The sequence below is a fragment of the Coturnix japonica genome, chromosome 26 (genome assembly GCF_054131305.1).
Source record: "Coturnix japonica strain WE chromosome 26, WE-NBRP24, whole genome shotgun sequence".
Taxonomy (NCBI): Eukaryota; Metazoa; Chordata; class Aves; order Galliformes; family Phasianidae; genus Coturnix; species Coturnix japonica.
In genome coordinates this window covers 6,146,122-6,166,393 of record NC_140688.1, presented here as the reverse complement: position 1 = coordinate 6,166,393, position 20,272 = coordinate 6,146,122, and the positions used below count along the sequence as shown (strand labels likewise).

The 20,272-nt window shown below is 40.8% G+C and overlaps 1 protein-coding gene across 2 annotated transcripts in view; it reads right to left on the bottom strand.

Annotated features, from left to right (window-relative positions):
* Nucleotides 1-16,820, bottom strand: part of LOC107306747 (ankyrin repeat domain-containing protein 26-like) — a 50,404-nt gene extending 33,584 nt beyond the window's left edge. Inside the window, exons 1-15 of one of the 2 annotated variants that reach the window (XM_085524195.1) lie at nt 16,204-16,820; nt 15,141-15,255; nt 14,709-14,882; nt 14,491-14,597; nt 13,035-13,183; nt 10,175-10,225; nt 7,768-7,801; nt 7,618-7,687; nt 6,312-6,372; nt 5,762-5,946; nt 4,836-4,983; nt 3,890-3,951; nt 3,048-3,150; nt 1,305-1,366; nt 185-287 (exon numbers count right to left, since the gene is read on the bottom strand). In XM_085524195.1, coding sequence (XP_085380321.1) covers nt 185-287; nt 1,305-1,366; nt 3,048-3,150; nt 3,890-3,951; nt 4,836-4,983; nt 5,762-5,946; nt 6,312-6,372; nt 7,618-7,687; nt 7,768-7,801; nt 10,175-10,225; nt 13,035-13,183; nt 14,491-14,597; nt 14,709-14,882; nt 15,141-15,255; nt 16,204-16,406 — 1,627 coding nt within the window. In that variant the 5' untranslated portion in view covers nt 16,407-16,820. Of the gene's footprint in view, nt 1-184; nt 288-1,304; nt 1,367-3,047; nt 3,151-3,889; nt 3,952-4,835; nt 4,984-5,761; nt 5,947-6,311; nt 6,373-7,617; nt 7,688-7,767; nt 7,802-10,174; nt 10,226-13,034; nt 13,184-14,490; nt 14,598-14,708; nt 14,883-15,140; nt 15,256-16,203 lie in introns of those variants that run through there. The other variant, XM_085524196.1, reaches the window with a different exon arrangement.
* Nucleotides 16,821-20,272: the final 3,452 nt, after the last annotated feature.

Below are 20,272 nucleotides of genomic sequence, written 5' to 3'. Positions count from 1 at the left end.
GCAAGAACCGCCTGGACTAATCAAGCAGGCCAGCAAGTTCAGTGTTCACTGCTGTTAATTAACATCAGCCAAGCACTTCATTGCTACAGCACATACTCACTGAACAACAGGACTAACAAGGAAAACAAAAGAAAAAGTTCACTTGTCTATAAACACAGACAAATCCAATCTATGAGATAGTTACCCTTGTTGTGCTCCCCTGAAACACTCTGCAAGCGTACTCCATGTTCAACTGCAGGTGGGAGAAACACAGGAGGAGATGCTTTCCTCGAACCTTCAGAACACGGCTGTACAATACAGTACATACGCGTAAGAATTTGTACAAAACAATTTTTTTAAAATAAAATCTAACAAAGGCTTTTGCATTTTAAATAAAAGGGCAAAAAAATCCTCACAATTCATCTAAATTATTCCATAATGTTGATTAAGGCTGGCAAATCACAGAGCCACACAAGAAATTAACACAGGAAATCAAGATGTTGATTGTGAACAAGAAGCTGCAGCTCTGTGTTGATTGAACATTGGCATCAAATTTGCACCTGGCATTCAAATATCAGCCTACATTGCTGGGGCACATGTCCCACAATGTTGAGTGAGTGCATCACTACGTTGCAAAAGCAAGATTTGATTTGCTTAAAGGCCAAAAAGGCAAAGCTGATAGCGATTAAGCTATCTAGAAAGTCTTGTATTTTTAAGAAAGGAGTGGGGAATTAGTTTTTTTCCCAACAACAAAGGCTAGAGGGGAAGTAGCTACAGACCCTGCTCACTCTCATCTTGAGAATTATCAGACAGAAAGGACAAACACAGCCAGCACACTTGGTGTCTGCTGAACATGATTTTCAAAATCGGATTAAGTCTATCTAGAGAAGACAGAGGTTCTATACAGAAAAATCTAAATGTCTGGGTTGCTCAGTGTATTGGCATCCGTTAAACTCTGACTGGATCAGCAGAATAGATCTGAATAGTAGGAAAAAAAAAAATCCTCACAAAAATATGCCTGAGAAGTTCATAAGTTTAAAAGCAGCAATAAACTGCTGTATTAAAACTGTGCTAGAAAATCAACTCCAAAGCCTGCAGCCAGGAGGCCAACGTAAGTAGTCTGACATAACTTTGTCCCAGTACTATCTCAACAGAGAACCTACGCTACAGGTATTTCAATGACCCTCAGATACAGGACATCGAGCAGCAGCAACATGGGGTAAATAAGCCTCACCAGGGGCGGGGCTCAACGCAAAGGCAAGCTCTCACGTAGTTCTCATCTGGCTCTCCCACAGACCGGGGAGATGCACATATCACAGAAATACCTCAGAATCCCAGGGAGAATCAGACTCTTCCTTTTTCTCTGTTCCTACTGCTGGCAGAGCACCTACAAAAAAATGGACAAAGAGAGACACTGAGAATTTACTGCACTCCACTTTTATACCCCATCAGTCAAACAAAGGATCTGAAAGATGAGTAACAGTACTACAGCAAAGGACAAACCAAGAAATGAGTTACACTCAACGGTAGCTTTACACCCAGTCACATCACAGTATTCTGTTTTCTCCTCTTCATTTCTTTTCCAGCAAAAGATGCATAAGAATGGTGGCTGACATGACAATGTCCCTCGTGTTGGGACAACGTTAAGGAAGAAACTCCAGCATGCTTCAGTCTCAGCATATGGACACCCTGAGTCATCTTCCCTCTTGCCTACACCTCCATCATCTGGCACTTACTATCACATTCCACTCTACAGGACATACCACAAAAGCACGATACAAAACAACCTCACACTAAGAGGAAGCTGCCAACACACACGGCTCCTTGCTTAGTGCTATCAAGGGAGACCTCACCTGACCATGATTCATAATCCTGCAACTTCTGACCAGTACATACATAAGAAACTGACATTTAGGAATGAAACAGAAGCTCACAGCTCCAATACAGTCCAGAACACTGCAAGCATTTTAAATCTTATCACTTCAAAGTCTAGTATCTTCTGACCACCAAACTCCCATCTAGAGCAGACCACAGTCAGTTCTCTCTTCTAAGCTACTCCATTATATAAAACAAACTCAGCATTGACTCACACAGAAACGCAAGGAAAATTTACAGGAATGAGCCAGACAGGAGCAATGGCGTCCACTCTGGAAAACCATAACTGCTGATTACAGCCTGAGTGCTGACTATTCATGCTTTTCCAAAATAAACTCTTTGCACATAAAATGCACTAAGAGAAAAGTGAATGCACCGTGAGTGCTGCTTCCACACCTTCTGAGCAGCAACTGACCAATAGCTACACGAGCTCTGAAAACATCTACAGCAACAAGATATCCTCTGGAGACGGACATACTATCTTCTGCTCTGAGACCCTGGGGTGAGTACCTAAGCACCCACCTCTCTCTGAGGTCATGCTCTCAAGCATACAAACGAGTAGCACAGGAGAGATCTCCTACATTTTACAACTGAACAAGGTGAGGCACTGGAAGAGTCTTCTCTGACTTTGAATCAGGTCAGCTCTTGGCTGAAGCCCTGAAAAACCACAGCTTTTCAATCTGATAGTACCCATTAGAAAGGGAATCAATAGTGTCACACACAAGGCACACTAGACTACCTACTTGTTTTGTGCAGATCAAGGAGAACACAGCAACAAAATTAATAAAGAAACTTGCATCATACATAATCATTAGGAACCCAGCATCACCATTTGTGACCTCTAGGAAAGAACGAAAAGCAACAAAAGCTGCAGACCTTCTCTACCACAGCAGGCTAGGGTTCACAGCTAAATCTTAAACCAGATACACCTCCCACCACTTTAAGCAACCACCTAAAGCAAAGAAAAACACCCGAACAAACACATATCCAAAAAGTATACATAATGAACGCAAGAACCGCCTGGACTAATCAAGCAGGCCAGCAAGTTCAGTGTTCACTGCTGTTAATTAACATCAGCCAAGCACTTCATTGCTACAGCACATACTCACTGAACAACAGGACTAACAAGGAAAACAAAAGAAAAAGTTCACTTGTCTATAAACACAGACAAATCCAATCTATGAGATAGTTACCCTTGTTGTGCTCCCCTGAAACACTCTGCAAGCGTACTCCATGTTCAACTGCAGGTGGGAGAAACACAGGAGGAGATGCTTTCCTCGAACCTTCAGAACACGGCTGTATAATACAGTACATACGCGTAAGAATTTGTACAAAACAATTTTTTTAAAATAAAATCTAACAAAGGCTTTTGCATTTTAAATAAAAGGGCAAAAAAATCCTCACAATTCATCTAAACTATTCCATAATGTTGATTAAGGCTGGCAAATCACAGAGCCACACAAGAAATTAACACAGGAAATCAAGATGTTGATTGTGAACAAGAAGCTGCAGCTCTGTGTTGATTGAACATTGGCATCAAATTTGCACCTGGCATTCAAATATCAGCCTACATTGCTGGGGCACATGTCCCACAATGTTGAGTGAGTGCATCACTACGTTGCAAAAGCAAGATTTGATTTGCTTAAAGGCCAAAATGGCAAAGCTGATAGCGATTAAGCTATCTAGAAAGTCTTGTATTTTTAAGAAAGGAGTGGGGAATTAGTTTTTTTCCCAACAACAAAGACTAGAGGGGAAGTAGTTATTCTGTTTCACTACTGTGCTAGAAAATCAACTCAAAAGCCTGCAACCAAAGGGCCGATACAAGAAGCTTAACCTAACTTTGTCCCAGTACTATCTCCACACAGAACCTACACTACAAGTATTTCGTTGACCCTCAGATACAGGACATAGAGCAGCAGCAATATGGGGTAAATAAGCCTCACCAGGGGCAGGGCTCAACGCAAAGGCAAGCTCTCACGTAGTTCTCATCTGGCTCTCCCACAGTCCTGGGAGATGCACATTTCACAGAAAGTACCTCAGAATCCCAAGGAGAATCAGACTCTTCCTTTTTCTCTGCTCCTACTGTGGGTTGGGCTTCTACAAAAAAAAAGGAGAAATACAGACACTGAGAAATATACTGCACTACACTTTTATACCCCATCAGTCAAATAAAGGATCTGAAAGACGAGCAGTAATTCTACAGCAAAGAACAAACCAAACAGTGAGTCCCACTCAAGGGTAACTTTACATCCAGTCACATCACAGTATTCTCTTCACTCCTCTTCATCTGTTTTCCAGCAGAAGATGCCCAAGCAGGACAGCTGACATGGCTACATTCACCATGTTTGGACAATGTTCTGTGCAGCATCTGACCAATAGCTACACATGCTCCGAAGAAGTCTACTGCAACAAGCAGTGCTCTGGAGTCAGACAATGGAAATAGTATCTTCTGTTTTCACACCCTGGGGTCTATGCCAAATTACCCAACTCTCTCTGAGCTGGTCATGCTCTCAAGCCCACAAAGGTTTAGCAAAGGAGAGATCTCCTACATTCTACAACTGAACAAGTTGAGGTACTGGAAGAGTCTTCTCTGAGTTTGACTCAGGTCTGCTTTTGGCTGAAGCCCTGAAAAACCACAGCTTTTCAATCAGATAGTAGCATCGGAAAGGGAAACAATATTGTCACACAGAAGATAGATTAGATTAGCTTCTTGTTTTGTTCAGACGGCATCAAGGAGAACACAGCAACAAAATTAATAAAGAAACTTGCATCATACGTAATCATTAGGAATCCAGCACCACCATTTGTGACCGTTAGGTAAGAACGAAAAAAAACAAAAGCTGCAGACCTTCTCTACCACAGCAGGCTAGGGTTCACAGGTAACAGGAAAGTTTATCATCTTTGAGGATAATCATCATTTTACTTTATTTACTGAACATTAATACTTATAGAGGAGCAATCAGGATCATATTTAAACTCACTTCTCGCATAAGCTGTGTCTTCTGAAACTTTACGGACTTGATGTTTATTACTAGAAACAGAATGTTTCACATCCCCCAAAACTGTCGTTTGCAGCTTCCTTCTAGTATCTTCCTTCTCCTGTTCTTCTTTCCATTTAGGTGACTCCTTCTAAAACAGATTGACCAAAACAGCTGAAAAGCACAGAAATCAATATCTACTTCACCACCCATTAACAACTTGGAAAACGGTTTTCTTGGGTAAGACTTAAATGAAGCAATATGCAACATGGTTTCTAAAGGCCTACAATTTTTAGTGGGAATCTGCACAATTAAACTGCAGTGCCTCATGTTGTAAACCTCATCTCTGGCTATGCAAAACCTCTGAGAAGCACTTCCTTGTGTCAATCTAAATGCAGTTTCATTGATATTATTCAGAAAGTCTTCTTTCTGCCTACATATCTCACAATTTCACTAGTTTCCTGCCCTCAATTTCATTCAAAACTTCCTTTTGTTTCTTCATTTCCAGTCATTACCTCATGAATTCTACTAAATGGCTACAACTTCTAATGGATATTATCCATTCCCTCAGTTTTACATAACAGAAAGTGCACAGATTCCAGAAAGAATGAAGTTTCCTGTCTTTCTCCTTCCAAAACTCTCCAATCTCATAATAAAAATATTGAAAATAATGTCTGAGTTTGGCTATAAACAAGATGTTTTCAGTATCAAAATACAATGATTGAATACAGATACGTGATTGAGTATTAACAGGAAAATAGTTTACTGTCGCTTACCTGTATTACCCTTAACAAACTCTTCCAATTGAATCATCCCTGTACACTTACTTTTGTGCTTGAGGGAAATGCTGCCCATAGATTTTCCTCATATCTATTTAGGCCCAGGTTTTCACTTTCTTGTTTTAGTGTTTCATGGAATTTATTATGTACCTCTTTGCACTGCCCTTCTTCCTCTTCCACCAATTCATCTTCCTCAAGGTTGCCTGAATCTGAGACATCTTGTTTCAACAACTCTCCACATTCTCCTCTGCTCAGATTTGCACCTGTTGGTTTTTTTTGTTTGAGGCTTTTCTTCTGTGACTTAGGAATTTCAATTCTAGAACTATCACCACCACCTTAAAGCATGAGAAAGGGAAAGAGGAATATGAATCAAATGGGTTATATAAATAGCAGCAGGCATTTTACCCATTAAAAACACAGGAAAGTAGTCATCTGGGACTGTATGGAAAAGAAGCCAGGTAAGGGCAGGATGGGAGAAGGACACATCAGACACAAAGGCTTAGGAGGGGACTCAGTATGGTCATTTCCATTATCTTACTTATTTTATTCTGACATGACCATCTGTTCTGTTCTTATAACACTACTTTCCTCAATTACTACAGCCAAGTGAAAACAACAACAACAAAAACCGAAATGAAATTACTTAGTAAGTTTACTTTTGTATGTCATTGTATTATGAAGTACTTTCCAAATAACTTACCATTATTTCTGAACTTTTGGGGAACATTCATTAACGATGTCAAGTTTGGCTTCTGTGGCTTCTGCAAATAAAAACACATTTTAAAAGAATTATTTGATCTGTTTTTGTTTGCTTTTTTGTTTTAAAGCAAATCCTTTACTTACATCAAATCTTGAACAGTAAATACAACCAGGCTGTCCCCTTTTGAAAGGACTCAGATACTTGCTAGATCCTTCAACTTTAATTACACAAACATTCCTCTCCTCTTGTGTACAAGTCAGTGACTATTCAAAACTATCTGTAAATGCGTAACAATTCTAAAAAGGTATTTTAATCCATTGGTAAAATACAACTACACTCGCGATTACTTACTTGTAAGTATGCACAACTCAAGTATCAATTAAAGTTCCTGAAGCTTGAAGAATAAATTAGTTAATATAACTCCACTTAGTGAAATATCTGTAAATTTCAAAATAATGCTAGAAATTTCAATCACTTCCCCTAAAATCAATGTAAGAAAATAGAAAAAATTTTAAAGTACACATGCTTACATCTCCAGCATTACAGAGTGTGCTGAACTAACAAACTAAAGTTCCTAATCACTGCAGAATCCCAGTGCAACAGACTAAATACTCCAGACGCCATTGAAAAAACTGGTAATCCTTTGGAACATTCATAAAAACAGCAGGATAAGCACATGGAGCTTATAAAGAGAAAAGTCCAAATATTCAAAAAATGAAGACAGTCATGCAGCGTGAGATTATATACAAGCACGGAATGTCATCCCACAGAAGGAAAAAAGAAAGAAAAAATAATTATTTGAGCAACTCAAGTATCGAACACTTGAGGAACCTAGTGAGGAAGGAAAGAGAACCAGGTGATGAACAATTTCACTAGATTTTGATAAATAAATGTTCTTTTTCATTATCGTGTTCTTTTTCATTAATCATCCTATCATGTAAATTAGGGGAAACAATTGTGAAGTTTGAAAGAGAACAGAACAGGTTATTTATTAACTTATCAATTCCTAGGGTTGGCAAATCTCACTCAATGAACAACTAATACAATGTGGTAGTTTATCTTAATATCTACTCTTTTGCCTCAAACCACAAATCTACTGCATGTTCTGCCAAAGCAACAATTTTTAGGAAAAACTTACAGCAGAAGAAAGGTTGGCAGATGAGAGACTCTTCTTAAGGAGGAAAAAAAAAAAAAACAAAAAAAAAACCAAAGAATTGGCTGGAAAAAAAAGTTTCCTTCTATCTCATAGGAAATTGCCTTCAAATCACTTATTTTACACAACTATTTTCCCATAAAGGCACCATACCTTGGCTGTAAAATCCAGTTCTTCTTCCTCAGAATTATTCCAGGTGCCATTACTGCCCTCTTTTTCAGAACTTCAAAAACAACGAAAAGTAAGTACTGGTCCTCTCAAATAATTCCTCAAATAAGCATTTGGTATTTTTATAAGACTCACCTTGTTGAGTATCCTTCGAAAAAGTCATCCATTGCTGTTCAAATATAAATCGACATGTTGAGATTAGATTTTGCATACTAAAAATTAACCAATACAGACATTTAACATGAAAACAGCTCATAAGAGTACAGAAGCTGAAGTGGCCAATTCAATAAGAACAGCATGAAGGAAAGTATTTACAAAACAAATGCTTTTTCAAATTATACTGAAAAACAAATCAGACATATCTACAATATCTACCATTTTTTGCTGCCGTACCTTGCTATGGATTATAAATAAATATAAAGTATATTTATAAATACAAAGAAAATCAAAAAGCATACTCAGGAGCTATAGGTTATCCCTAGCTAGAAGAATCACCAGCATTTCTCTACAGTGAATCAAAAAATGATATACTTGAGACAAAAGGAGCATTAGCAGGGCATGCTATACTACACCCCCAAGTTTTTATCAGTTCAGTGAAGGTAGTAACTCACACCTAAGACTATAGGATAGGTCAGGTCAAAAGGGATCTCTGGAAGTCTCTCAACCAACTACTTAAAGCCAGCTCAGCTTTGAGGTCAGGAAAAGTTGGTCAGGGTTTTATTCAGTCTAGTCTTGAACACCTCCAAGAGAAGGTTCACAACTTCTCTATTTTGCCATCCTTATCATGGCAACACTTTTCATCTCCAGCTAGAAACCATCTTGCTTCCATTTATACCTCTTGCCATCTTCGCTTCCTGTCAAGTATCACAGGGAAGCATCTGGCTTTGTCTTCTCATCTGCATTGGACGCTGCAGTTAGGGCCCTTCAAAGCTGCCTCTTCTTCAGGCTGAGTAAGTCCACTTTCTCAGCCCTCTCTCACAGGGCAAATACTCCTTCACAAATATGATGGCTCCCTAGAGAATTAGCTTGCTATTGATCCATCGACCTCTCACGTAGAAGGAACTCAAAATTACAGCCAAGGCACAGTCAAGTGAGTGCTAAACAGGGGCTGACAATCGCTTCTCTCAGTCTCCTGGCTTTGCTACTCTTAGCACAGTGCAAGCTGCAGCCCTTAGCTGCCAGAGCACCCTGCTGCCTCATGCTCAGCTTGCCTTCTGACAGGTCTGTGTCCTTTCTCAGCAGAGCTGCTCCCCTGCCGTGCAGTCCCATCATGTTTTGTAGGAAGGGGCTTTTTCACCCCAAATGGGTCTTGGTATTTGCCCCCGATGGATTTCTTAAGATGCCTGCCAGTCTATTGCCCTGGCTCATTGAAGTCCCTCTGAATGCCAGCTCTGTGCTGAAGCATATCCAACAATCGCTCTTACTTCAGATCATTAGCAACCCTGATGAGAGCGCCCTGCAGTAAATCCTTCAGGTCACCGTTCTAATGAAAACTGCAGTCTAGGAACACAATTTTTGAAGCGCTAACACCTCTTAACAACTAAAACATAATAGAAGGACTTTCTGATTCCCAGCACAGAAGGGAAAACAGACATATCTGATCTCCACATAGAAATCATAATTCCTGAAGTTTCTGAATTGTTAAATATTATAACAAAAAGAAGGGTTACTACTAACAACCTACAAATGAGTGTACAAATTTTGCCTTTCCTAAACACAGTATGCGAGAATATTCCCTGATCTGAACACAGCTTTCTGAGATGCAGTACAGTATAAATGTTCAAAGAAATCTCATGGAGAAAAAAGCTAGAGGCTGAAACTTCCCATCTGAGGGCATCTTAAATGGTTCAAATGCTAACAATCTGATTTTTGATGTTTTCCACTACAGAAAACACAGAATATTCTTAAATGCTAATGGAATCCTGCTGTATGTAAAGCTAAATAACTAACTCAGTACTATGACTCTATCTGCTAACTTTCCACGCAGAACAGAAAATTGCTGCTGTGTGGAACAGTTAAACTCTGGACGAACGACTTCAGTTACATCTTCAATGAGTACCACTAGAAGTAAGGAAAACAGCTCATTAAATTACCTACACTTTTGCTTTCAACATATAAATACTGCCAATGATCCTGCTATCCTTTAGAAGGCGAGACAGGAATTTGATGAGATAGCTTTCAGCTAGACCAAAACCACAGCCATGATGCACTGACACAGAAATGAGATCTAGTCTCCAGGGACCCGTTTCCACTTTAACTGAAGCCTATATCACCATTTCTGAGCAAGAGGAGAACAGATTACAAAACAAACAACCCCAAAACCAACACTATCACAAGTGATAAAAGCAAATGCTGAATTCAGTAATAAGGGACTCATGCAAAACATGCAAAGAAACAAAAGCTGCCCCAAATCCACTCTAACTCATAGATCTTAAATCATCAAGATACAGATCTGCAAGATAATAAGCACCTATGATGAATAAGTATTTGTGTATCACAAGACATGTGTGGTATTTAAAATACTGCTGTGCAGAATGAATACCTTCACTCGATTCTCCTGTTCTCAGAGTCTGCTCAGGGCACCGTTGCATTTCTATATCCATTAAGGGAAAGGCATGGAAAGGACAGACAACAATGACATCAGAATAAATGCGGAATCTCACAAGTTTGGAAAATACAAAAAGCACACACACAAAGCTACAGCACTGGGAGAATGCGCTGTGACTATGACATGCATTTGTGTGCATGTGTACATCTGTGTGTCAAAAGAGAAACTGTGGAACACTACCTTGACATCAAATTCTTTCACAATAAATCTGTTACTTTTCTCTGGAGCAGAAGATTGTCCTACTTACATGGATTTTATCACATACACATGCAGTGCTGTGGAAAAACAGCTACTATCAGAAACATACACTTAAGAGAAAGTTTAAAAGAATCATAGGATGGCTTGGGTTGAAAAGAACCTCAAGATGATTTCTCATCCCTTCTGGCTTTTCTCTGTTTCCTTAAGAGGGAATACAGGAAAAGTTTTATCTGACCTCAGGAGATAAAAATCACACAGAAGTGATAATTTACTTTTGTAAAGAGTTTTACAATGCTGAGACAATTCCTCTAATCATAGAAACACTAAGGTTGGAAAAGATTATCAAGTCCAATTGCAAATGACTCAGGGAAACGCTGAACAATACACTAGTATGTGCTGCAGTGGCCAAACATACTGTCACTGCAAACATACTAGAAACAGAAATAGCACAACTACTGTTTTCCTCAAAAAGAAATTGTTACTTAAAATCTAAGAGATCGGTCATTCAATATGTTCTGGAAGCCAATCTGTACGTGATTAATAAAAGGGTTCATGTTCTGACATCCAAATAATCATGAGCAAACTTGTTGAAAAATGCTGACCTGTTCAACATTCTTCAGAATCTCCTCTTCTAATTAGAAAGTACAAAAGTAGCAGAAAGGATAAGGTCAAAATTTTAGATAGCAGAAAAATAAAACAGAAGAGCAAAAGACAATAAAAGAATTCCAAAGTGGGTATTTCTCTGGTCTCTCTCTCAACATCCCGGCTTCTCTAAAGGACACTTTTAAGACTGTTACTGTGGCATATTAAAAGGACTCTCATGATTCAGGGTGTGGATGCAATCAGAGACTGCAGAATTAATTCCAATATTGTTTCTACTACGCTACTGAACTTTCTCTCTGCTCCCTCCTACTCCTCATGCTGGTGTCATCTTTAAGAGACTGAGCACAGGGAGAATCACAGAATGGTTTGAGTTGGAACAGACCTTTAATATCATCTAAATCCAACTCCCTGCTATAGGCAGGGACACCTCCCTCTAGACCAGGTTGCTCAAAGCCCCATGCACCTTTGGCTTTGAATGCTTGCAGGGAGGGAGCATTTACAACCTCTCTGGGCAACCTGTTCCAGTGTCTCATCCCCCTCACAGTAAAGAATTTCTTCCTGATATCTAGTCTAAATGTACCCTCTACTTGGAAGAAGAAACCCTCAAATCACATATTTTAAATTAACCCAGGCCTGTTAGTCCTTACAATGGGGTACCAGAGCAACTATCTATGTGCATGGAAGGTAGCAACTGAGTGGATTTGGATAAAAAAAAGTATTTCAATGATTAAACCAACTGTATCGAGCCCCACTGAAAAACAAGCAAACAAAACTTCAAAACCAAGCTACGAAGAAACTTTTTCAACCACTCTCTAGTTCAAAGTAACTGCTCCTAAGTCAAAGGCAACATCACTTGGGTCTAAAATCTATACTTCCATCTGGGATAAGTCCAGGAAGAAAAAATATGCCATGTATTCTTTGATCATATTTCTCAGTCTTTATAATAAAAAAGTAATGACTTGTGTTTGAACAGTCTGCTGCCCATCTGACACATGATTCTCACAAAACCCTTAAAAATAAGGAACAAATAAAACCTCGTACGTTGGGGCTTGAAACGTAAACTGCAAGGCAATCTCATTCATACTAAAATAGCAACTTTCTAAGATTCATTTAGGGCAATTTGAGCTTATAAACGCTGCCTGGATTTTACAAATTCATTGAAGGATTGTATTTCTTTTATTTACAAGGCAATGAGAAAATGTAACAGTTTTTCTGGATCACAAAGTCTTTCTCAGTTGTTTTGTTTTTTTTCTTTTTTAAATAAAAGTAATTGAAAAAAACATTATTTGATTATAAATCAAACCATGTCCAAAAAGATACGGTATATACAAACAATGTACTGTTGTTGCTTATGAAGTTATTTTTCCAAGACAATTTTTGTTACGTCTCCACAACACAAACAAAAGCAATTGTAATTGAAGGTGAGAAATTATGTCTCCCAAAAAAGGAGCTTTATGCAGGTGAAACTATTAAAATTAAAACAAAGTGACAGAAATCCAGTGGTAATCAACAAAAGATGCATCTTCTTGCAATTTATCTGCTGCTTCGCTGCTACAGAAGATAAAACTACTATTTGGGATGAAACTACAGCTTTTGCAATTGGATTTTCTGAACAACAATCTAAATGAGCATCTCTAAGAAAAATTGCACACCCATAAAACAAGGCTACTTTAACCTATTTTGTTTCTTCTCTTCCCTCCTCCCCCTTGCTAAAGGGACAATTTAAATAAATGGGCAACTTGATGTGCTGAAAGTGACAACTGTATGAGCAGATGGATGTAGTGCACACAAATCACAACTGTCCCCACAGCCTGTGGAGATGCAGTGTAAACTAGCAGCAAGCAAACACATTCATAACACTTCTTATTACAGTCCACCTGATGCTTCCACTGAAGTCCACACTGAGCACGGTGAATTTAAAAGATGCAAACCAACCTAAGGAAGGGGCCACCACGATTCTGCCCATTAGCTCTACCACAGTTAAGTATCCTACCTCCTCTGCTCGAAGCAGCTGCACCCAACGTAAAGCCAGCAGCTCTTGCCTGGTGAGGAGTCACTGGCACAGGGATGCCTCCTTTAGCACCTGCAGAAGCTTCCCCTGCGTTCTCATGGTCTGCATATTCTGCCAGTGTTTTACTAAGACTACGGAGAGCAAAAAAGGAAATGCATTTGGGAAAAATAATCCCATAGCTACATAAACACTTAATGGGATAATAAGAGCCTTATACTATCCATCCTAAACATAACCATAGCCAAAACAATTTTCATATTCAGTAAGTGTAACATACTCTACTTTTTGCAAACCGTAACATACTCAAATATAATGGACACATCTATTTTATAGATGCACATCCAGATCTATGAAGTTATTTACTTCTGCTCGGTACCCTCTGCAGTCCAGTTTTTACAAATACAACCACTCTTATGAATGAACACCCATGGGTAAAATACTTATGTGTAGGAGGAGTTAAACTGCTTAGTAATTTAACAAAAGAAATAACAGCTAGATCTCCTCTGAAACAAAACAGGTGGTTCCTGGTCAGTGGAACAGAAGACAGTAATAACAAGGGTTCTGTTTTGAGAAGAATTTACAAACATTTCAGTTTTTCAAGTTGAACTTCTGCGTCTGTGGGCTACAGACACATTTTAATAGTGTATAGCAGGCAGACATCAGCTTAGAAACAAACACTTGAAATCTTACAGAGAATTTTGAGCAGAAGCCCTTTTCTCAACTTTCAAATTAACACCAGACACATGAACAGTATATGTGAGAAGATGTCAATGAACACATCTTCAAAATAGCACCGTTAAACTTGGTGCTGTTACCAAAAAGGTTCAAACTCAACACTGATAACTAAAAACCTAGCAATAAATTTAAAAGTTTATCTAGCATTTCCATGAAGAATAGCATAGTCCTCAGCTGTCCATCCATTAACGTCTTTATGGAAAATTTCAGCACCATAGCGAAGAAGTATTTCTACCAACTTAAGCTCCCCACTGGCTGCTGCAGTCATAAGTGGGGTTCTACAGCATCCAAAATACAAGACAAACCATACAATTTAGTCAGACATTGTAATTATTTTAATTCCCATTTGCTCAATCTCAAAGAAAATCACTTTATGAACAGAAAAAAAAGCTTCCATATTAACAACACTTGCATACAAACTTGGCATCAATTTGAAAAACTCTCTCTGGCATAACAGCAATGTTGCTGGCACAATAGCAATTTTCCTGCCACAGCGGCTACCAGAAACAATGTTTTCTTGCAGTTCTCAATGCAGAAAACATGCAATAATGCATGCCACCTGCCAAGCTGAGACCTGCTTTCGCCAGTCACTCAACGAGCTCTTTCTCTGTGTCTTTCTACTTCAATGCTCATTCCCATCCCTCCCATCAGTCCAACCTGAAGACAACTAAGGTGACCTGCAGAGTTTAGACCATCTCCTCACCTTTCACACGGATCTCGAGTGTGAACATCAGCTCCTTTTTTAAGAAGGAGCTCTACCATTTCTTTGTGATTTTCAGAGATAGCAAGAGTAAGAGGAGTACATCCGTCCTGAAAGAACAGAAATAATTCAAGTTAAAAATCAAAAGAAACAAACAAAAAATCTACAATAAAAATATCAATGCAACTTTTTGAACTTCTCTATTGAATCTCGAAATGTACCTTATTCTGAGCATTGATACGGGCACTGTGCTCAATTAACATCCCTGCTAGAAATGTGTTAGGAGTTACAGCAGCCAAGTGAAGGGCAGTGTTGCCACCAGCATCTGCCAGGTTCGGATCAGCACCATGCTCTAGCAGGATCACTGCACATCTTTCTTTCTGGCATTGTACTGCCTGGAAACAACACACACACACACACAAAAAAAAAAAAAGGTAAAATTTCCAGCAGTCATATTTCACTGTGTCACTACTACTACAACTTCCCATTCCTGGAATATAAAAGCATCTGCCAAGATTAGCTAGCACATGCCAAAGCCACACTGATTACAGCATGCATGCTTCTACACAGACTTACTTAAAGAATCTGGAAAGACATCATTTAATACATAATCAATAATTCCTACTTGCAGCAACATAGTATGTTCTACTTACCTTCATCAGTGGAGATCTGTTATCACTGTCAAAAAGATTTAGCTTACACTTGTTTTCTACTAGAAACGTAACGACATCCTCACGTCCATTTGCACAAGCAAGATGCAGTGGTGTCCTAAAAGTGAAACGTGTAAATTGAAACAGACAGCTAAATAAATATTTTCACTCTGTGGTACATGAACAGGGCAAATTGCATTTCTTTATCCCAATTACCTCCCAAAATAAACAAAATAAAATAAAAACAAGCTTATTCCATTACCAGCGTGCACCAAACCATGTCGCTTAGTACAACATCTACATGTTTCTTGAACACCTCCAGGGACGGTGACTTTACCACCAACCTGGGCAGCCCATTCCAGTGCACAACCACTCTCTGGAGAGGCTTATCCTAGCATCCAACGTGAACCTCCCCTGGTGCAAGCTGAGGCTGTTCCCTCTTGTCCTAACAGCTCCCATCACAGGCAGGCTGATGAGTACCCTCCATAAGACCAGCTTCCTCCAAGGCAGAGAAGATGAGGACGAAATAACAGGCAGAACGTCAAATAACTCATCATGCCTTGTCACAGACATGGAACAACTCGAGGGTGACTGTCCCCACTGAGAAATTCCCAAATAAGTATACAAGATCCTTCACCTCCGAATAGAAGCCTGACAATATTGATCTGAGCACTGTATTTATTATTTACTTAGCACAGTGTACCGCAAAGAGCTCGAATGAGTAATTTAACTGTAACAAACACAACTTTGTGCAGGAGCCCCTCCTCACCCAAAAGCAGCCGTTACCAAGCACTGGGGAATATGACAACCTAAAGGAACCACCATCAGCTTCGCAAGCAAGAAAGCCTTCATGAAGCCAGCAGCCTTATCGCTGCCCTTTCTCACCAGCCCCCAACAGAGCTCTCAGCTCGGAGGAATGCCGAGCAGCCCTACGAGGGATCCAGGCCGGGAGGGCACATCGGAGCGGCCTCTACCGGCCGTCCCAGCCACGCGCGGCCCCCGTTAACAGCAGCCCTCTGTGCCCAGGTCATGCAGCGGGGATCCCGGCCCGGCCCGCCGCCCTTACCGCTGCACCTTGTCGCGCTCGTCGATGTCGTGCTTCTTCAGTCCTTGCTGCACCAGGGCCAGGTCTCCGGCGGCGGCCCCCCGGTGCAGCTTGGTCAGCTCCTTCCGGCGGATCTCGTACGCACCGGCGGAGCACGCCGAGGCGGCGCTGCCGGGCGGCGGATCCCGTTTTTTCTTCTTTACGAAGCTGAGTATCTTCTTCATGTCGTCTTAAAACTCTGCCGGGCCGAGCCCCGAGCAGGACGCGGAAACACGGCGCACGCTCAGGGAAGCCGCGGCCCAACCCACAGGCTGCAGGGCAGCCTCAGGCTCCCAGCCGGAGCCGGGAGCCCCACGTATGCGTTATACGTGCGATATTAAGCGATACTAAGCGATATGAAGCGATAGTAAGCGATATCAAGAGGATACACACCCGCGGAGAGCAGGAGTGTGCGCGTCTGTAGGCTCGGCTGCCTCAGAAAGCGGTTGGCAACGGTGTGTCCTGGGGCCGTTGCCTTTGGAATAGTCACGGGGATAACCGTCTGCAGGGTTATTTCTTGCCCTACTTGTGGGTATTATTTAATAGGGATCTCAAAGCACGCGTTTTTAACCTGTTACTAAACCAGTTGTCAGCTTTCTGTCTTCAGTTTTCCCATCTTCCCCTCCCCCCCTCCACCTTTGTTCATACTGTTTATTAAATCTTTAATATGGGTGATTTTGAATAATATTTTTAATTCATTCCTGTTAAAAACAAATAGTTCCATTTAATTTTTATTTTTCTTCAGAAATTGGTATTTCCTGTCACGGTTCCTCATATTCTCAGTGTGTTCTCTTTGATAATCTGGAGCTTTCTCTAAGAACCATTGAGCAATTGCTATTCCTGTTGCTGTCTGCATGAGGTGATTCCTCTTCTCTTACCCAGTACTAGATCCACGTAGCACAGTAAGATTTTCAAGTAAGGGCTTACGTGTGGCTTAAGTGTTGCGTAAGCATTGGCATTTGGGTTAGTCTGCTAAAGACTCACCTTTCCTTTGACATAACAATACGGCTGGATAATTTAGCTCACAATCCTTGCAGCTCTGAGGTACAAAATGGCAGTCTGAAGCTCTCTTTCTGCAGTCTTTATTTTTCCCCTATTAAATCACTGTGTGTATTTTGCTTATTGAAGAGTAACAATGGCAGTAAAGGCTTGTGTGCTGCGTGTTGTCTGGTCATAGAATCTTTTAATCATAGAATGGAATGGCCTGGATTGAAAAGGCCCACAATGACCATCTAGTTTCAACCCCCCTGGATATAGCCACATCCAGCCTGGCCTTGAATGTCACCAGGGATGGGGCATCCTCAACCCCCTTGGGCAACCTGTTTCAGTGAGTTACCACCCTCTGTGTGAAAAACTTCCTCCTAATATCTAACCTAAACCTCCCCTGCCTTAGTTTCAAACCATTCCCCTTGTCCTATCAGTATCCACAGGTGATTTACTACGCCTGATTTGCAGCTGATGTGTTTACAAGCTGGGAAATCTGGCTGGGCAGATAGCATGTTTCTGCATTGCTTGCTCCAGGGCTTTGAAGAGAACTGGGCAGTTGCAGGTAGAGACTATAGCAGCTCCAGCTCTGTCTAGGTTGGAGAGCTGGAGCTGAGGTGGTGCTTTTGATGTTACACTCTTGCTTCCCTATGCAGCCAATGTGTATGCTTAAATACAGTTTTGCTTGTTCCTGGTCCAGTCTGAAGCTCTCACACTGTATCTCATGCACATGGTCTGTTAATCCTCAGCTGGATTAACAGCTAGTTTCTATTGATAATGCTGAAAGAATTCCTTTTGGCTTACTCTAAATGAAAAAGATGCAGCTATGCTTCCCATTTTAACAATGAAAATTAAGAATAGGTTTCAAGATTGAAAAAAAAAATATATCATTTATTTGCTTTCTTTATGACTCCATTTTCAGTTGACATAAATACATGACTTGCAGATTTTCAAATGGAATATATGGAGTTGCAACTAAAAGTTTGATCATGTCTCTCTACCAGACCTCTACAAGTCTCATTTTACCAGAGAGAAATATCCTCCTTCTTGCTTGTGTCACCGCTTCTGGCAGTAAATACATTTGTGAGTGACTGTTTTTCAAGGCTGAAGCACAGGAAGAGTAAAATTTCATCAAAACTGTGATCAAAACCTGGAGTTCTCACTGAGAATGGCAATCACTGCCATTAAAGCAGCCTCATGTGGTTGTTTCACAGAAACAAGATCACATATCCCACTAGTTTTGTGGGTTTTTTGGTCTCTTTTTTACATGCTTTAATAATAAAGACTAAAAATTAAGTTTTGTTATTTTGTATATGCAGTGTTTCTTCCTGAAGTTCACACCTTATTGCCACTCTTGCCAGTATCAGTACAGCACAGGGCCTGCAGTCACCTCCCTACCTCCCCAGACCAAATCCATGAATCATTTGCTTCTCATAGGCCTCAGATGAAAATACTATTTTATAACAACTCTAACCACGTTAAGGACAGTGAGACACTTTAATGCAGTGCTGTGCAGTTCTACAAACTTGGCAAATACCTCTAATGCAGGAGGAATGTCTAACGTGCAGCCTGAGGTCTTCGATACCACAACTAAAGCAGATCTAAACCTGAAAATACTTACACCAGCATGTTAGTGTAAACCCTTACTTTCTCTAGTGTTAACTACGGCTTGCCATAGCATCGTGGCAAGTCTCAAAACCACAAACGTGGGGAAATAACGAATGGCAGGATTTTCAGAGTAGCCTATGGTCAGCACAGCTTGGGAATTCAGCTCTCCTAGGCCCTCCAGGAAAATGTCATCATGCATTTTCCTCACAGAATTACTTAACTAGTCTCAGGAGCTTGCAAAACCCACAGAGGTTTTTAACTAGCTTACTGAAGCAAAGGCTTGAAGGTTGTCCTGAGGGGCTTCATTCGTTTTGCTTTGTTGCTGAGCTGTGGTTTCCAGTCTGTCACTTCCAGCCTTGAGCCTGAAAGAGAGACAGGCCTTGCTGTGGACATTCACAAGAGCACAACTTCTGAAAGAGCAGTCTTTATGGAGGGAAACTGACAACTTCTACTTTCAAAAACTCACGTTACTTCATTGCATTCCCTTCTATTAGAATTCAAAAAATAGCTTTTTGAAAGGAACATGCACACAATTCTCCCAGCATGGAAAAAGCAACTTCTTGATTGGCAGCCCTCCTAATTACAGGTTAGTAAAACAAGGCAACCAACTTTCATATCACTGAATCTACCCTGCTGAAACGATGCTCAGTGTGCTACAGCAACCTGAGCTCATGCCCCCACTGTAACCTTAAGCTGCTCATAGGAGCAGACACGGAATGCAGCAGCCCCATTCCTTCCCAGTCACTGTCATAGCTGAGTGCACGCTGAAGCATCCTGAGCTACAGAAATGTCCCAGAGAAGGAATCAGCTCTCCACTCTGGGTTGTTACAGCAAAGACCTGAGCACCACTCTCTGGGAACTACGTGGAAACTTAGGACGGACATGGAGAAACCTCAGAGTCCAGAGCTTTGATGTGAGTATATGGCTTGTGTTGTCGTGTAATTTGGTGCCTGTTTACATTAAACATCCCCAATATGGCTGCAGTCTTTCATGTGGCACAAGCTTAGCAAAAGGGCCAATTCACAGTTGGGCATTGAAGGCAGGAGCTTGGGCTCCTCCTAGAATCAGGGATGGGGAGAATTCAGAAATACCCATTGCTCATCCACTGTTAGGTTCATGTCAGCTTCCGTGCAGAAACCTGCAGGGGGAGCAAAGTGTTTCTGTGTATCCACTAGAAGGCTGTTTCTAACACAGTGCTTTGCCTCTCCAGCTTGTGAAAAGCACCCAGGCCTGCTAGCAGCATTATGTACCTTGAACAGCTGGCCTAGAGCTTAAGTATTTCAAGGTCTCATTGTTCAGAAGCATAAGGCAGAGGCAGCAGCAGAGGGAGGTGGGTCCAGAGGTGACAAGCCTAGAAGTAAGCAAGCCAAGAAGTAAGCAAGCCAACAGGGGTCCCTGCACATCCTTCAGAGAAAGTACCTCAGAGTACTGGGGAGATTCAGTCTTCCTCTTGCTCTGC